This window comes from Tiliqua scincoides, chromosome 1 (assembly GCF_035046505.1).
Source record: "Tiliqua scincoides isolate rTilSci1 chromosome 1, rTilSci1.hap2, whole genome shotgun sequence".
Classification (NCBI taxonomy): Eukaryota; Metazoa; Chordata; class Lepidosauria; order Squamata; family Scincidae; genus Tiliqua; species Tiliqua scincoides.
In genome coordinates this window covers 281,133,446-281,150,499 of record NC_089821.1, presented here as the reverse complement: position 1 = coordinate 281,150,499, position 17,054 = coordinate 281,133,446, and the positions used below count along the sequence as shown (strand labels likewise).

The 17,054-nt window shown below is 47.6% G+C and overlaps 1 protein-coding gene across 1 annotated transcript in view; it reads right to left on the bottom strand.

Annotated features, from left to right (window-relative positions):
* Positions 1–343: 343 nt before the first annotated feature.
* SCARA3 (scavenger receptor class A member 3) overlaps positions 344–17,054 on the bottom strand; it is a 29,423-nt gene continuing 12,712 nt past the window's right edge. Inside the window, exons 4-6 of the mRNA XM_066612000.1 lie at positions 13,119–13,217; positions 7,262–8,305; positions 344–1,364 (exon numbers count right to left, since the gene is read on the bottom strand). Coding sequence (XP_066468097.1) covers positions 925–1,364; positions 7,262–8,305; positions 13,119–13,217 — 1,583 coding nt within the window. The 3' untranslated portion in view covers positions 344–924. The remainder of the gene's footprint in view (positions 1,365–7,261; positions 8,306–13,118; positions 13,218–17,054) is intronic.

The window sequence follows — 17,054 nt, the reverse complement described above, 5'->3', positions numbered from 1 at the left end:
CCCACATTGCCAGCTCTCTCTGCCTGAGGTCCATGAACAGAGGGACACGATGCAAGACAGGCTGCACAATGCACCATTCACCAACCCAGCCAGTGCAGGCTACTGAGATTGACAGTAGTTCTGCTGGGTCTCAGGCCAACAGGAGTTTCTCCTGGCTCCTGGATTGAACTGGTGTGCTATGCATGTGCTCTACTAATGAGTTCCAACCCCCACCCTGCTTTATGTTGCCCCTGAGAGCAAAGAGAGCAGTAGAAAGTGGGCCTGCTCTGATAAGCCTCACTCTCTTTTGGCCTTGCTCCTGTGTATTGGACAGCAAGCTGACATACAGAAGTGGAGCAGGGGAGCTTCACTGGCCAAGCAGACCACTGATGGGCAAAGCCGCATCTCCTAAAGTCTGTGAATCAAGTTGCTATTGAGGATGCAGAAGGAACCAGAAAAAAGGTAGCAATCCTTTGTTCGCACAGGAACAGGCACACTTGAAATCTGCACCCACAAGGATTTTGCTCTTCTGCCCAAACACCTTTGTACCCTTGAGCAACACAGGGCAGATCAAGCAAAAGTTTCTCAAAATGCTGGACCTGTGGACTGGAGCAAAGCTGGTGATTGAACTTGGATAAGAACCCTGGTTGTCTGGGGTGAGGGAAGAGTTTGAAGAAGGTGCTTAAAACAAGGTGGGTGGGTGGAGATAGCAGCTTTTATGGTTTCCCAGTGTGGGAAATTTGGTGACTTACAGCAATTTCTAAACCACCTCTAAGCTGCTGAAAGTGGGCTCTAACAGTGCAGAATAAATGAGGGCAGGAACAGGGAGAACCATCACTCTTGGCACCAAGAGCAGAGAGGTGTCTGCAGTGGAGGAGGTTCAGTTCAGCTGCCTGCACATAACACAGCCACCACCATCCTTTTTCTGGGGGAAGAAGGTGCTGCTCATATTCCTGGGGGTCCTGGGGGCCCTGGTAACCCTGGTTGACCCCGTATCCCAGGATCCCCCTTTGGCCCTGTCAGCCCAATTGGGCCTGGTGGCCCAGATTTGCCTGCAATGCCTGGTTTTCCCTGTGGTCCAGGTGGTCCAGGTGGCCCCGGTGCCCCCTCAGGCCCCTGAGGTCCCACATCCCCCTTTGAGCCAGGCTGTCCTTTGGCACCAGCTTGTCCAAAGCTGCCCTTGCTCCCTTTGAAGCCAGGAAAGCCTTTTGAGCCCATGGAGCCTCTCTCGCCTTGTGCGCCTTTGGCACCAGGAGGGCCTTGGGGTCCTTGAGGCCCAGGTGGTCCCAGACTCCCACTGTCACCTTTACTTCCTCTGATTCCAGGGGGTCCCTTGACTCCCAGTTCTCCTGTGAATCCTCTAGGGCCTGGGGGGCCAGGAACACCTGGGGAGAAAAGAAAAGAAAAAAAGACCAGGTCTGAATGACAGGAAAGAGTGCCATGAAATCAAGGTGTGTGTATACTTGCAGGTCTGGCTGGCTTGTGCAGGCTGAGGAGTGCCTAGGGTGGCGCAATTCAAGGATTGCCCATTGTACTAAAGTAGGCCCAGTCCAAGCTGCCTGAAGTCAGTCAAAGAGAAAGCAACTTGGGTTCCACTGAAGAGACAGTGCCATGCAGTCAGGCCATGCCAGCAGCCCAGAAGGCGAGCAGCCAGGCCAGCTGAGAAGAGCAATCCAACCAGTGGCTGAGGCAGCAGCCAAGAGACTAAGAGGCTTGGCTGGGCGGTGGAGGTGGAAGGCAGGAGTAGGATGCCTGCGGGCCCCCACCTCCGCCAGCCTGCTACCTGCAACTGCTGCTTCACCCCTCCTCGTTAGCAGGAAGTAGAAAGCTAGCCAGCAAGAAGCTGGCTGCTAGTGTTTCTCCCCATGAGAACTGCATGTGTCTCTCAGGATCCTCTGTGACATTTGTGTGGAGACCCCTCTATCTGCCCTGCCCTGCAAGGGAAACGCTTGAGCCATTTAACTTCCAACCCACCAAAGAAATGGACACTCAGAATTCAGAGGCTGCTCGATGGCCAAAGCAGAGGCAGTTCAGCACTCGCCTCCCTGGCCGAAGATAAGAACTTAAGAAAAGCCCTGCTGGATCAGGCCATAGGCCCATCTAGTCCAACTTCCTGTATCTCTCAGTGGCCTCAGGGAGCACACAACAAAAGTCCTGCATCCTGGTGCCATCCCTTGCATCTGGCATTCTGCGGTAACCCACTTCTAAAATCAGGAGGTTGCATGTACACATCATGGCTTGTAACCCATGATGGACTTTTCCTCCAGAAATTTGTCCAGTCTCTTTTTCAAGGCATCTAGGCCAGATGCCATCACTACATGCTGTGGCAAGGAGTTCCGCAGACTAACTACATGCTAAGTTAAAAATAATTTCTTTTATCTGTCCTAACTCTCCCAACACTCAGTTCGAGTGGATGTTTCCTGATCTCAAAGAGGAAGTGATTTGTTTAGAGGCAAAAGTGCCTGGAAAACTGTGCTGGGCTTTGTCTTTTTATGTGGTGCATGCTGGAGTCATATCCATGTTTTATTACCCTCAAAATCATCCCAATCAAGTCTGGAAAAGCACAGAAGGGAAATGCAATAAACTTTGGAAAGAAATTATTTGGGAACAACATCCTGTGGCTGCTCTATAAAAGTGCATGTGTGATGGAGGCCGTTTCAGAGAAAAGGGCCAGTCATGGGGAAGTGACTTTGATCTGCTGGTGAGATTTTAGCTTGTTGTAAGGGGCGGACCCATCATCTCATATTTGCAAGTAAACAGGGATCCTTTTTTATGAACACAGCCTGTGCTTCTAGAGCTCTCTCTTTCTCCCCCAAAGGCTGTCCTGAATTTCCCATGACGTTAATTTTACCATTTTGAAGAAGTTGAGAGGGCCCAGCCTGGATCTGCTTTCCATGCAAAAGGTTCTCCATGAGAAAAGAAAGCAAACATTCTCCTTGGCCGCCTGGGTGAGAGGTGGAGAGGGAACTGAGTGTGCTCAAACCTTCCTGCAGCCGAAGTTGTTTTGAACTAGAGCTGACGGGCTCCACCCAAAGAAAGCCAAGAAAAACCTAGGTGATTCGGACCTGCCAGTATTGGATGCAATCATGCCTTGATTTAAACCATTCTGCCCGGCTAGACCTAGCAATGCACCAGTCTGGGGCTGCATTCAACAATGGCCCTGGCCAATGCCAGCCTGCTGGCTTGCTGTAGAGTACAGCAAGCTTTTTCTGTAGTTAAAAAAACACAACCCAGGAGCAGGGAGGACAGACAGATCTTGGCACGTCTGGGTAGAGGTGGTAGCTCTTTCTCTGCAAAAGCCACTAAGGCTTTGCTGCTGTTGTGGAACTGAGACTGACTGAGGGGGAGGGGAAATGCCCCAGGCTTGGCACCCAATTCAGCGCTCAGCTCTAAAAGCTTGCACTGAATTCCAGAGCTTGACCCTGAGAGACAGAAATAAAGAGTGGTTCTGAGCATATGCAGAGTAGTCCAGGCATCTGGGTTGGGGGACTGCATGGCAGACCTCAGGCTTGACCAGTTGTACTTCTCTTCTTAAACAATAACCTCTGATAGACTCCAAACCTCCTGTGACCACCATATCACTTCGCCTATGAGACTAGGATATGGGCTCACCCATGCCCCCTTTCAGCCAGTTGCTCCTCCTACACTGTACCCCCTGGATTCCATATCCACTGACATCCCAGTGGAAATCCACAGGGCACTGTCTCACAGCAGCTGCACTACATCTTGAGACAGAAGGCTGCACCCCTTAGTCTGCACTTTGTGACAAAGTACTTCGCACGTCCTGGATCTACTGCAAGGCGGTTTCAATGAACTGAACATGTTCCTAGCCTCCAGATGCCAGGGACTGCACAGTCCTCAGTTTTCCAGGCTGCTTCCAGCTCATTCCTGGTGCTTCTGATGGGGCCAGCCAAGCATCTCTTGACCAGACTCAGAGATGTGACTGAACTTCATTGAAACACGTGTTCAACAGCAGAATCCTGATTCAGATTGAACCATTTCCTTGGAGAACAGAAAGATGGACTGCTCAGGATCCGTGTCTGTGTCTGTGTGACTTACTCCCTTGGGCGGTGTGGGGCCTGTGTGCTTGCCTGTGCAGCTTATTCTCTGCACTCAGCATGTTGCAGCAGAGCCCTCTGTGCAGGCAGGGTAGAGTCAGGCTTTGGCTCTGCTGGAGTCCAAAGCCAATTATGGAATAAATTCTGAAAATCAGTAGCATCTGAGCAAAATGTCTAGCCAACAGCAGCTGAAAAATCTCATGAGGTCTAAGCAGATCTACAGATTGCAACCTCTTTCCCCTGGCCTGCCATTGGCTTGCCCTTCCTCTTGTTGCCTGCTGGACTCTTGTCTCCCACATGTGAAGCTTCTTTGTGAAACACATGGCCCAGGAGGCCAATTTCACAGCCTGGGGCCTGCCACTCAGCTGCTTCCAATTGAGTGCGTGCGTGTTTTACGATTGATGTTGCGACGCCAGCTCGTCACATGGAAGCCAGCTGCTCAGGCATTTCTCTTCCATTGCTCTTTGCACACGCACAAAGGCACAACACTTTGGGCACCCAGCCTGACTCTTCATGCTCTGGGACCACATGGCCCATTAGGAGGATCATGTTCAATGAAGTCATCATGCGACAAGATGGCAACCTTGCACATCAATCCACAAGTGTTTTTTTCCCCAGTCCGCCTGCATAGACCCAGTTCAGTCTTCTGTGGTTGCCTAAAAAAGTCAGTTTTGGTGACACTCCTTGGATTTGACTCTGAGGCCTGTTTCACACATGTAGCGGAAGGAAGTGCAAATGGAGGCAGCAGAACAGCTGTGCCACTTCAGTTAGGAGTGGGTGGAATAAAATTATTTTAAATGTCCTTTTGTACTCCCTGCAAAGAGAAAACCAGGCATGCTTTGCCGATAGGAGGTCTCAAGTTCAATGCCTGGTATCTCCAGTTAAAAACTCAGATCACTGATGATGGGGACATCCCCGATCTGAAACCCTGGAGAGCTGCTGCCAGAGCAGACAGTACTGAGCTAGGTGACCATGGGACTAACTCAGCAGATAGCAACCATACTTAGGTTCTCCCTGATCTGCAGGGAGCATTCAGAAATGGCACCCCCACCTGCAGCCTGCTGGGGCAGTATCCATCCAACTACCTCCTCCTTCTGCATATGGAGACCAGGCCTCAGTCCCCAATGAGGATTGTGGTGGCACCATGTCCTTCGTATCCAAACCCCCATCCTGGGCCTGACATGCCCCCAACAGATTCCTCAAATCTATGCTAGCAAAAGAGTTGGCATAGATCTAAGGAGTCCCATGGGGACCAGACAATGGCCAGGATGGTAAGTAAAATCCATGTGTGCCAGTGTGGGATAAGATAGGAGAACTCATGGGTGTTACATATATGGAATGTGCCTCAGTGGATCTTCAGTTAGGTTTCATTTCATAGCTGGTTATGTTGAATATGAGCTACTGTTGCATTTATTAGTTTTACATACTGTACTGTGTTTGTTACTCAATAGAATACTAAGGGCCCAGTCCTATCCAATTTTCCAGTACTGATGCAGCCATGCCACTGGGACATGCACTTCATCCTGTGGTGAGGAGGCAGACACAGAGGCCTCCTCAAGGTATGGGAACATTTGTTCCCTTACTTCGAGGCTGCATTGTGGCTGCACCAATGCTGGAAAGTTGGATAGGATTGGGCCCTAAGTTATGAACCCAGCCTACATATTTGTCTTTGGGTTGCTTGTAAGATTTCCAGTAAATATCTTACAGAGGGGCTTAAGTAAAGGTAAAGGTTTCCCCTGCACATTTGTGTCCAAATCTAGGAGGTGGTGTTAATCTCCAAGCCGAGGGAGCCAACGTTGTCCAAAGACACTTTCCATTGTCCTGTGGCCAGCATGACTAAATGCCAAGGTGCACAGAACTGCTGTTACCTTCCTACAGAAGTGGAACCTATTTATCTACTTACATTTACAGATTGAGTCTCATTATTCATGAGGTTTTGTTCCTAGAGCTCCTGTGGATGGCAAAATTGCATTAAAGCAAATCTATTTAAAAAACAATGTCCTTTTGCTAGGTGATTTAAAAACAGCCTTGCTGACTTTCATGATGTAAGATAGAGTCATTAAGAAAACAATCCATCAATCAGTCTCTTTCCAGGCACTTAGAAAGGCTCCAATCTGAGCCAGCAACCCCTCCCTTCACCAATGCAACCTGATTATCTTTCTTTCACATGTTCAGGAGGAAGGGAGGGTGTTGCTTGCCTTGCAGAGAAGCCTAGAGAGAGAATGACTGATGGATTGTCAGCTGGCTGTCCTCTCTTGCATTAACAGGCTATTGTTAAACGACTGTTTTCCTTAAATTTAAAGGGCCCTTCTCATCGCATTGAAATAGAAACATCACAGGTGAAAAAATCCTTGGATAATTAGGTTATACCTGTAATCACTTGCAAGACCATCTCTCTACAATAGTAAGAAAAGTTTTTTAAACTGTGATTTTAAAGGGATGCATTTTTCCCCTTCTCCAGGGATCAGCACATTGCTTCTCATTTGCAATGGCCCTTCCTGTTGAGTCAAATCCGTGTATAAAAAAATCAGTGTATAAATAGGCTGGACCTGTGCATGCTTTCGAACTGCTAGGTTGGCAAGAGCTGAGGCAAGTGGGGCTTACTTCTGAATAAACATGCATAGAATTGCACCTTTAAACTTGTAGTGTGGACTCTGCTTATATTGGCACAGATTGCCCAAAACTTGCCACTGCTTAGAGAGGAAAGGACAAAAATAGAGAAAAGGATTAAAAACCATATTGACTCAGTTCCTGTTTAATCACTGCCTCCTCTTCTCTTCACTCATGTCCAGAATTGTAATCACCATTTGTCTATAGTCAGGAAGAATCCATTGTAAGTCTATCAAGCAAGAATTTTACAGAAGCCAGTTATCTCTTTCACTGTCTTCTTTGGGCTACAAATGACTAATACCTGTAGACACAGGTAGTATAATGTTGTTGAGAGCAAGTAATTTGTGCAACATTTTCATTTGCAAGGCTACCCCAAGAAAGATGGGGCAACATACCTCGTTTTTTCATGTGTAGAGGACTGATCCTCAGCTGAAAAGATCTTTATTCCACAGACAGAAAGCTGTTATTTCCATCCCTCCTTTAAGCAGACAGGTATGCCCCCCAAATGTCAGATGCTGCAGCTCCCAAGCACCCCTTACTTGTAGGTTCTTCACTTGGAAACTGTAACCACTGCACCCTTCCCTGTCCATATGCCTTGCCATGCTGGCACTCACCTCGTAAGATGGTGACATTCCGGAGGATCTCCCCATGGTGGATGTCGACAGCCTTCATCTCTTCCATAACCATGGACAGGTTGCGGATGTCAAAGTCCAGCCGGGCATTGAGCAGGCTGTAGCGTTCCCGGAGGACATCTGTGGTGCTCAACATGAGGTTGACTGACTTGTTCAGGTAGTAGAGTTCTTCAGCATGTGCGTGGAAACCCAAAGTGCAAGAGAGCCGCACATCGTCCAGGTACTTAAGCATGCTGTGAACATGGCTATCGGTGGCATTGATGTTGGTGAAGATAGTGCTGATCTCAATCTCATGGGAGGTCATGCGGCCTTCCAAGGTCTCAAAGTGCTCAGCCGTCCTGTTCTGAGTGTACCGGGAGTGATACTGAAAGTCATGCATGTTCTCCTCGTGATCATCCAGGAAGGAGGAGATGTTGTCCAGCTGGAGCTGCAAGCCCATCACCTGGAGGACAAGGTCATGCATCCCCTCGGAGTTCTGGCTGATCCTTTGTGAGGCAATGCCCAAGCCTGTTTGGATGCTCTTGACCAGCTCGCCTGTTTTGGAGGATGTGGCTCGCAAAGTGCCAAAGAGACGAGTGTAGTTCTGCCACTCAGTCACAATCTTCTGCAGCGTCAGTGTCTCCTCATTTGTCTTCCTCTGGATGACCTGGAACCACTCTGAGGTCTGCCCAACAGTGAAGTTCATCTGCTGTACAGCAGCCTCTACGTCGAAGCGCTCCTGCGTCAGCTCCTTTAGCGACCTGCCCAGCTCAGAGGTGGCTGCCTGCCAACCTCTCAGCTGGGCCAGGAAGAGACCCAGGCTCTGGTTGACCTGCTGAATAGCAGAAAAGCAACTGTCCGCCTCTCCAGTGATCTTGTTGCTGGTGGATACAAGCTGCTGGTGAGTTTTTCCAGCCTGGTCAAGTAATACCTCCTGGGCTAAGAGCTTCCTCTGAATCTCCTGCAGCTCCTCCTGCAGTTTGCTGATCTCCTGCCCCAGCTGGCTTGTGTCACGACAGAAGGAGCAGTTGTCCAGGGATTGTTGATCTGGAGGGGAGAATAGAAATAGGGCAATGTAAAGGTCATCTACATGATATCAGGCATGTAACATGAACTCTCCAATAATGGGCTTTGCCAGTGTGAGTGAAGTATTCTGTCTTCCAGTTGAAACCATTGGAAGCCACCTAAGCAAACCTGGATTGACCTCTCACTCTGGTTGGTAATCCCCACCATTCAGGAGTCCTAGAGAGGGAGACTGCCATTCCATGCAAACACAGAAGTCTAATTGCACATAAAAGCCATTGCTAATGACTGTAGTGTTGCACTGAGCGAGACTCAGTGCGAGCTGATTCACCCAGCCCAGCACTGCCCACTCTGACTACCTGCAGGTCTGTGAGGTCTCAGACTTTTCCAACCCTGATACCCAAGATCCTTGAGTGAAGAGGCTGGACTTGGGGTCTTCTGCATGCAAGCAGGTGCTCTGCGACTGAGCAGCAGCCTGTCTCATAGCAGGACCTGGTGCCAGACCAGAAGCCAGGGGACCAGAACCAGGGGACATCCACTAAAATTGAGTGTTGGGAGAGTTAGGACAGACAAAAGAAAATATTTCTTTACTCAGCGTGTGGTCGGTCTGTGGAACTCCTTGCCACAGGATGTGGTGATGGCGTCTAGCCTGGACGCCTTTAAAAGGGGATTGGACAAGTTTCTGGAGGAAAAATTCATTATGGGGTACAAACCATGATGTGTATGTGCAACCTCCTGATTTTAGAAATGGGTTATAACAGAATGCCAGATGCAAGGGAGGGCACCAGGATGAAGTCTCTTGTATCTGGTGTGTTTCCTGGGGCATTTGGTGGCTGTGAGATACAGGAAGCTGGACTAGATGGGCCTATGGCCTGATCCAGTGGGGCTGTTCTTATGTTCTTATGTAAGCCAGAGGATTTCCTGAACAAGGCCTCCAAGGGCCAGAGGCTGCGGCTTGCTCTGCATGACACCTTCCCCGGCCTCTCCCCATGACTAAATGATGCAGAAGGATTTATGAAATGAAGAGAAAGTTCTGCAGATTGTCTTCATCTGCATAATCTGTATAGATCACAGGACCCAACTTTTCTTGTTCTCCTGGCACAGAGTTTTGCATTTTTTTTAATGCATGCCGCACACAGTTGTGTGGACAGATGCGCTTTCTCAGAACACTGAAGCATTCTGATGACAGTAGCTGGGAGATGGAAGAAATATGAAAGCCAGGGCACAAAATGCTGCATATGCTTTGGCCTCATCTTTATTTAAATCAGTCAATACTACAAGGTTCATAAATGTTTTAAAACTCAGCCAATACCCTGGTCGTAGTTGGAACAAACGTTCTAGCCAGGCACACTTTGCTTAACATGTCCCTCTCCCCCAGCACTGTGGTCCAAATCCAAATGGCCCCACGTAGCCATTAAAGGCACAGCCCTAAACTCTGAACCGCTCTCCCTTCCAATCAAATCTGTTTTGGGCTGTGTTGTCAGGCTAGTTTCTTTTCTTTTCACAGTGAGTCACAGACATGCTCATCACTTGCAGACACTTGTAAAATTCATCAGTCACTTGTTAACTGCCTTAAACTAACCACAGGAGGGTTATATTGTCAGGGCACCTCCTTGAAGTTCAGCTGAATTTTATTGAGATTAAAACAAAAACAAATAATGTCCTTGTGTCATCTGTTGCCTATTTGGTGGAACAACCTCCAAAGGAAGGCTCATCTTTCAGATCTTGCAAACCCTGCCTTCTTTGAAAGGTATTTTAGAGCCCAATCCTATGCATGTCTACTCAGAAGTAAGTCCCATTATAGTAAAAGGGACTTACTCCCAGGAAAGTGTTGGTAGGATTGCAGTCTTAATTTTACTGCTGCTTGTGACAGTCTACTGCTTCTACAAGAGCTTGCTGATATGCTGAAATGTGCACCATATGAAACAATTTTATTTTAATTCATTTACAATTTTTTTTGGTGGTTTTCAACCCTGAATGTTATCTTGGGCAAAACTGGGGAAGGTGATCAAACGAATCATAAATAAATATTTCAGGCCTGCCATTTGAGGTGCACTGTCCTGGCTGAAAACTCTCCTGGCTTGAGGTGACTCTCCTGGCTGAAAACGGCCCACAGCCACGAAGCATGGCCCATCTGGGGCTCAATATGCCTCTCCTGCAAAAATGGCAGGAGAGGGCATTCTTAAGGTGCTGCCAGGCCACAATACGCAGCTGGGAAGTTGCATTAACCTTGGCAGGTCTGATATGGTGCAGGCAGGGCTAGACTTCATTGGAACAAATTCATTAAGAATACATGTTAAAACAGCTGTATCTTCTAAAACTTGATCTTTGTCATCAGAGACCCACCTGTGAAACAAGATGGGTGGTGCCTGGGAAGAAGGGCCTTCTCAGTCTTGGCACCTCTGATATAGCTCTCCCTCAATAGACTTTCCTGGTTCCACCTCTGACATCTTTTCAGTGTGTGGCAGTACAGATCTTCTTTATTTGCCTGGACAGTTCAGCAAATTTTCATAACTGGTTTTAACACTTCTATTTTATGCTAGTTTTAATGCCTTTCGTGTTATTTGCTTTAAGAACATAACATAAGAACATAAGAACATAAGAACAGCCCCACTGGATCAGGCCATAGGCCCATCTAGTCCAGCTTCCTGTATCTCACAGCGGCCCACCAAATGCCCCAGGGAGCACACCAGATAACAAGAGACCTCATCCTGGTGCTCTCCCCTACATCTGGCATTCTGACTTAACCCATTCCTAAAATCAGGAGGTTGCGCATACACATCATGGCTTGTACCCCATAATGGATTTTTCCTCCAGAAACTCGTCCAATCCCCTTTTAAAGGCGTCTAGGCTAGATGCCAGCACCACATCCTGTGGCAAGGAGTTCCACAGACCGACCACGCGCTGAGTAAAGAAATATTTTCTTTTGTCTGTCCTAACCCGCCCAACACTCAATTTTAGTGGATGTCCCCTGGTTCTGGTATTATGTGAGAGTGTAAAGAGCATCTCCCTATCCACTCTGTCCATCCCCTGCATAATTTTGTATGTCTCAATCATGTCCCCCCTCAAGCGTCTCTTTTCTAGGCTGAAGAGGCCCAAACGCCGTAGCCTTTCCTCATAAGGAAGGTGCCCCAGCCCCGTAATCATCTTAGTCGCTCTCTTTTGCACCTTTTCCATTTCCACTATGTCTTTTTTGAGATGCGGCGACCAGAACTGGACACAATACTCCAGGTGTGGCCTTACCATCGATTTGTACAACGGCATTATAATACTAACCGTTTTGTTCTCAATACCCTTCCTAATGATCCCAAGCATAGAATTGGCCTTCTTCACTGCCACCGCACATTGGGTCGACACTTTCATCGACCTGTCCACCACCACCCCAAGATCTCTCTCCTGATCTGTCACAGACAGCTCAGAACCCATCAGCCTATATCTAAAGTTTTGATTTTTTGCCCCAATGTGCATGACTTTACACTTACTGACATTGAAGCGCATCTGCCATTTTGCTGCCCATTCTGCCAGTCTGGAGAGATCCTTCTGGAGCTCCTCACAATCACTTCTGGTCTTTACCACTCGGAAAAGTTTGGTGTCGTCTGCAAACTTAGCCACTTCACTGCTCAACCCTGTCTCCAGGTCGTTTATGAAGAGGTTGAAAAGCACCGGTCCCAGGACAGATCCTTGGGGCACACCACTTTTCACCTCTCTCCATTGTGAAAATTGCCCATTGACACCCACTCTCTGCTTCCTGGCCTCCAACCAGTTCTCAATCCATGAGAGGACCTGTCCTCTAATTCCCTGGCTGTGGAGTTTTTTCAGTAGCCTTTGGTGAGGGACCGTGTCAAACGCCTTCTGAAAGTCCAGATATATAATGTCCACGGGTACTCCCACATCCACATGCCTGTTGACCTTTTCAAAGAATTCTATAAGGTTTGTGAGGCAAGACTTACCCTTACAGAAGCCATGCTGACTCTCCCTCAGCAAGGCCTGTTCGTCTTTGTTTTTTATGGTCTTCCTTTCTCTGTTGGCTTATGTCCAAGCCCTCTCTTGTGTGAGCATTATCTTCCGCTTGCAGTCAAGCATAATTGTCATCAACTCTCCCTTTCCTTCTCTAGCTGCCAGTATCTCCTTCAAATCTGCCTGTGAGGGTTAGGGGGCCCTCTAGAACAGGGGTGCCCAAACACCGGCCCGGGGGCCACTTGCGGCCCTCCAGGCCTCTCAATGCGGCTCTCAGGGAGCCCCCAGTCTCCAATGAGCCTCTGGCCCTCCGGAGATTTGTTGAATCCCGTGCTGGCCCAACGCAACTTCTCTCAGTGTGAGGGCGACTGTTTGACCTCTCGTGTGAGCTGTGGGATGAGGGCTCCCTCCACTGCTTGCTGTTTCACGTCCGTGACTCAGTAGAGGCAGCAAAGGAAAGGCCAGCCTTGCTTTGTGCAAGGCCTTTTATAGGCATTGAGCTATTGCAAGACCTTCATTCGTTCATATAAGTTCATCTTTAATATATTCGTTTATGTAAACTTATGTAAATTTATTCAAATTTTAAATATAAATTAATTCTTTTTATCCCCGGCCCCCAACACAGTGTCAGAGAGCTGATGTGGCCCTCCTGCCAAAAACTTTGGACACCCCTGCTCTAGAACAAGATGATGTGTAGCAGAGGGGGCTGGAGAGCAAGACAGTACTTGCCACGAATCACACAACCCATTGTTTTGAACTGGACACTACCCTGAGCATCTTGTTACCAAACAGTGGCTTCTACATTTTCAAAATAAACAGATGCATACATACTGTACATCTAGTTGAGGTGAGACCCACCTCTGAGAGACCTCACACTTACCCATCTCCTGGAGGTTCTCCTGGACCAAGACAAGCTTTTTCTCATAGTAGGTCTGTGCAGAGTTAACATCATTGGCTATAGAATCCACCCTCTTAAAGACTGGAAGGAAGACAGGAAAGCAAGAGTGAGCACAGTATCATCAGTGCCAGCTGGCCTGGAACTGAGAACCCTGGTCATGGATTCAGCGCAGGTTGCAGGAGATCTCCCAGGTAAGGAAAGGTAATCTTTGAAACCAATCTCTTGTGGATTTCCTTGTACAGTTACACACCACCACCACCCCAACAGCCTTGCAAACAGATATTTTTTCCTTAACCTCCTGGCCCACAAATTTCCATTTAAGGCTGCAATCCTAACCACACTTTCCAGAGAGTAAGCCCCACTGAACAAAATAGGACTTACTTCTGAGTAGACCTGGTTAGGATTGTGCCCTTAATCTCACCAAGAAAGCCTGAAGTCCACTGATGAATCAACAGAGCTTTTTGTTGATTCATCTTCAGTACGATCCTATATGTGTTTACTCAGAAGTAAGTCCCATTTTATTCAGTGGAGCATACTCCCAGGTAAGTGTGCTTCGGACTGCAGCCCTACTGATGTTGCTCAAGTAGTATGGCTATAATCTTTTGAAACAGTGCATTGGATTATTGCCCTCTCAGCATGTTCATCATCCCACTTGATTTCACAAGCTGAAATTTTGGCCTCTTCCAGCCAAGACCTAAACAGTTCTAAGCTATTTCAAGCTAAGACCTCCCCAAATAACATTCCCTTCTTTTGGCAATTTGTCCAGTTTGCTGACTCATATTTTTTTTGCGATCCACTGTATCCCACCAGTTCCTTCCAGCCAGCTGGTTATGTGATCCTTGTATTTTGTATTGCCCTGTTGCAGTTTCCTTGCTACGGGTGACGCCCTTTGACGCGTGTTGGTGAGTGGAATGGAAAGTGTGAGGGTTTTTACTGAGCTTGACAACAAATCTGGCTCATGGTAGGTTTGCAGCTTCTTTCCCCCACTTGATATTACTGAAATGACTAGTGGACTATATTGCCATTTCCACATCAACTGTCTGCACCCAACCTGTGACTTAATCCAGAGTAGGGCTTTAGTCCTGGGGCTTTGCAGGACTTATTTTCCAAGAGGCATTGACCTCAAACTAAGTGAGAGGTGGAGTTCCCTAGTTCCTTACTCTGCACTCCCTCCCCTCCTCAAGCTGTTCTTTCATTCATGGGGGAGGGAAAGACATCAGACCTTCCAGTGAATATGCAGCCTGGGGGGTGGAATTCTGAGCTGAGAAGTGACTAAAGGGAACTCACTGCACATCTTCCCTTCACTCAGGCTGCAGGATTGGGACCATAAAATACCACTTTGTTATGTGCTTTCCCTTTTCTTATGCTGAAAATGTGAAGAGCAGGCCTCTGCTTTTTGAAATGAAATTTTACTCAGCCTTGTTGGCAGGGGTGTTTGTGGCTGTCTCTGCCTGTTTCCTCCTAGATACAATTTACAAGGGAGCCGCTTAGCCAGGGCTTGGCTTTTTTTCAAATGTTCTGTCTTTAATGAATGAGACTAAACTCTCAGAAGAAGGAAGAGGAGACCTAAACTGTCAACCACAGCAGGGCCAAAGCAAAGAGGGGAAATAATAATAATAATAATAATAATAATAATAATAACTTTATTTTTATCCCGCCTTTCTCCCCAAAGGGACTCAAGGCGGCTTACAACATATAAAAACATAATTTAAAAACAAATAAAAACATATTAACACATCATAAAAAACAGCAGTCAGAGTAAAAAATAGGTAAAAAGAGCATAGAGCAGCAGCAAGTCATAAAAGAATCAGGCCTGTAAAAAATATTAAAAGATGTTAAAAGGCCGAGAACTCAGAAGGCCTGTTTAAACAGAAGGGTCTTCAGGCCTCGCCGAAAGGTCTCAAGAGAGGGAGCCATTCTTAAGTCAGGGGGAAGGGAGTTCCATAGCGTTGGTGCCACTACTGAGAAGGCCCTATTTCTTGCAGCTGCCCCATGTACCTCCCTAGGTGGCGGCACTTGTAAAAAGGCCTTCTCTGATGACCTAAGAGGACGAGCCGGATTGTACGGGAGTAGGCGATCTCTAAGATACCCTGGTCCAGAGCAGTATAGGGCTTTAAAGGTCAATACCAGCACCTTGAATACCAGCACCTTGAAAAAAATGAGCACATCCTTGAGGTAGATGCTGTTTTCTGGGTGCAGTTTCCATCTAGCATAAATTGATAGCAGCTCCCTTGAAATGAATTTGACATTTGTCTTCAACAGCTTGGAGAGCTACAGTGCCTTTTGTCATAAACTGCTTATTTGCAACCATAGAGGTTGAGCAAGTTGAAAGCAGGAAGGCACAGAGACAGGCAGTGCTAGCCTAAGGTGGCGCTGTGAGAGTGGGACTGGGTGTTGTGAATGCATACAGTGCCTGAACCCATCAGAGGTATATGGTGGGCCACTGTGAGATAAAGGAAGCAGGAATAGATGGACCCTTGGCCTGATCCAACAGGGCTCTTCTGAGGTCCTTTTGTTCTTATCCATCTGATGGTAACAGCCCAATCCTATCTGAGATTTACAACAGCAGAACAGAAACATTTTGGGAGTGCTGCCAAAAGAGGCAGCAGCTCTCCTTCTCCATTGGTGGACCTCCCTGGACCTGCTGCAGCAGGTATAGCAGTGGCAGTGGCAGGGAGGGAGCAAAATGGAGTGGGGAAGGGATGGATCCGGTGGCAATGGAGCCGCTGCTAAAAAGCTGCCTCAAATCTAAGGAGACTCAATGTTGAGTGGGTAGCTTATGGAGGAATTGCACTAATTTTAGAAGTGGGATATCTCAGAATGTCAGATGCAAGGGATGGCACCAGGATGCAGCTCTCTTGTTGTCTTGTGTGCTCCCTGAGACATTTGGTGGACCACCGTGAGACACAGGAAGCTGGACTAGATGGGCCTATGAACTGTTCTTATGTCCCCCTCCAAAGCCTCCCAATCTGCCCCCACATCTTTTTGGCATGGCTGCAAAAGGATAGGAGGAGGATAGGATAGGGCTCTAAGTTTCATTAAACAAAATGGGACTTCCTTCTGAGTAAGCAAGCTTAGGATGGATGTACCTAATTATGCAATTCTATGCCCAAGTAATGCTGGTGATTACAGATTCAGAAACCTTTCATTGGCATAAAAAATCAGCATAAAAACATAAAACAGTACACTTAAACCATACCTAAAACAGCCCCATAAATCAAACCAATACATCGCCCTTACTCACTTATACTGCGCCCCCTCAAAATTAAATAAAGAACTTTTGCCACCTGGCATGTACATTCTTCAAACTTTCCTAATAGCAAGTGATGTAGCACAAGGTCCTCCAATCCATGCATGGAGGACAAAGTGGCTTGAGCAACTGCGAACGCAGATCATCAAATCATTTGCAAGTTAGGATCATATGTGGAAGACATTCAATGTCCAGAGAGTTGCAACTACACACCCTTGCTTGCACACTCAGGCCATTGTATCTCCCCCATGGAAAATTAGATGGCATAACATTGCAACGCGCCAGGGAAAGGGCTCTCTGTTCCTGTGAGTTAAGTAGGAAGTATAAGTAAGCGGGCCGTTTATCCAGGATTGGAAAAACCTAAACCGGAGGGGTGAACAGGTGGTGGATGCGGCTGCAAACAGCTCTTGCTGCTCTATATCCTCCAATCGGGTTTTCAATGTTTTAAATGCCAAGTAATGCTGGTGCACTGCTAGGCCAGCACAATATCCAAGCAGTGGTGTAGCTAGCCATCTGGCACTAGGGCAAAGTTGAAAATGACACCCTCTTGATGTCACACCTGGAAGTGATGTCACTTCTAGGTGTGACATCACACCTCCATGTTTTTTCAAAAATAGAGAGAGCTCCTCGGCTGAGGGGGTGGGGGATGGCAGAGCAAGGGGGCAGCA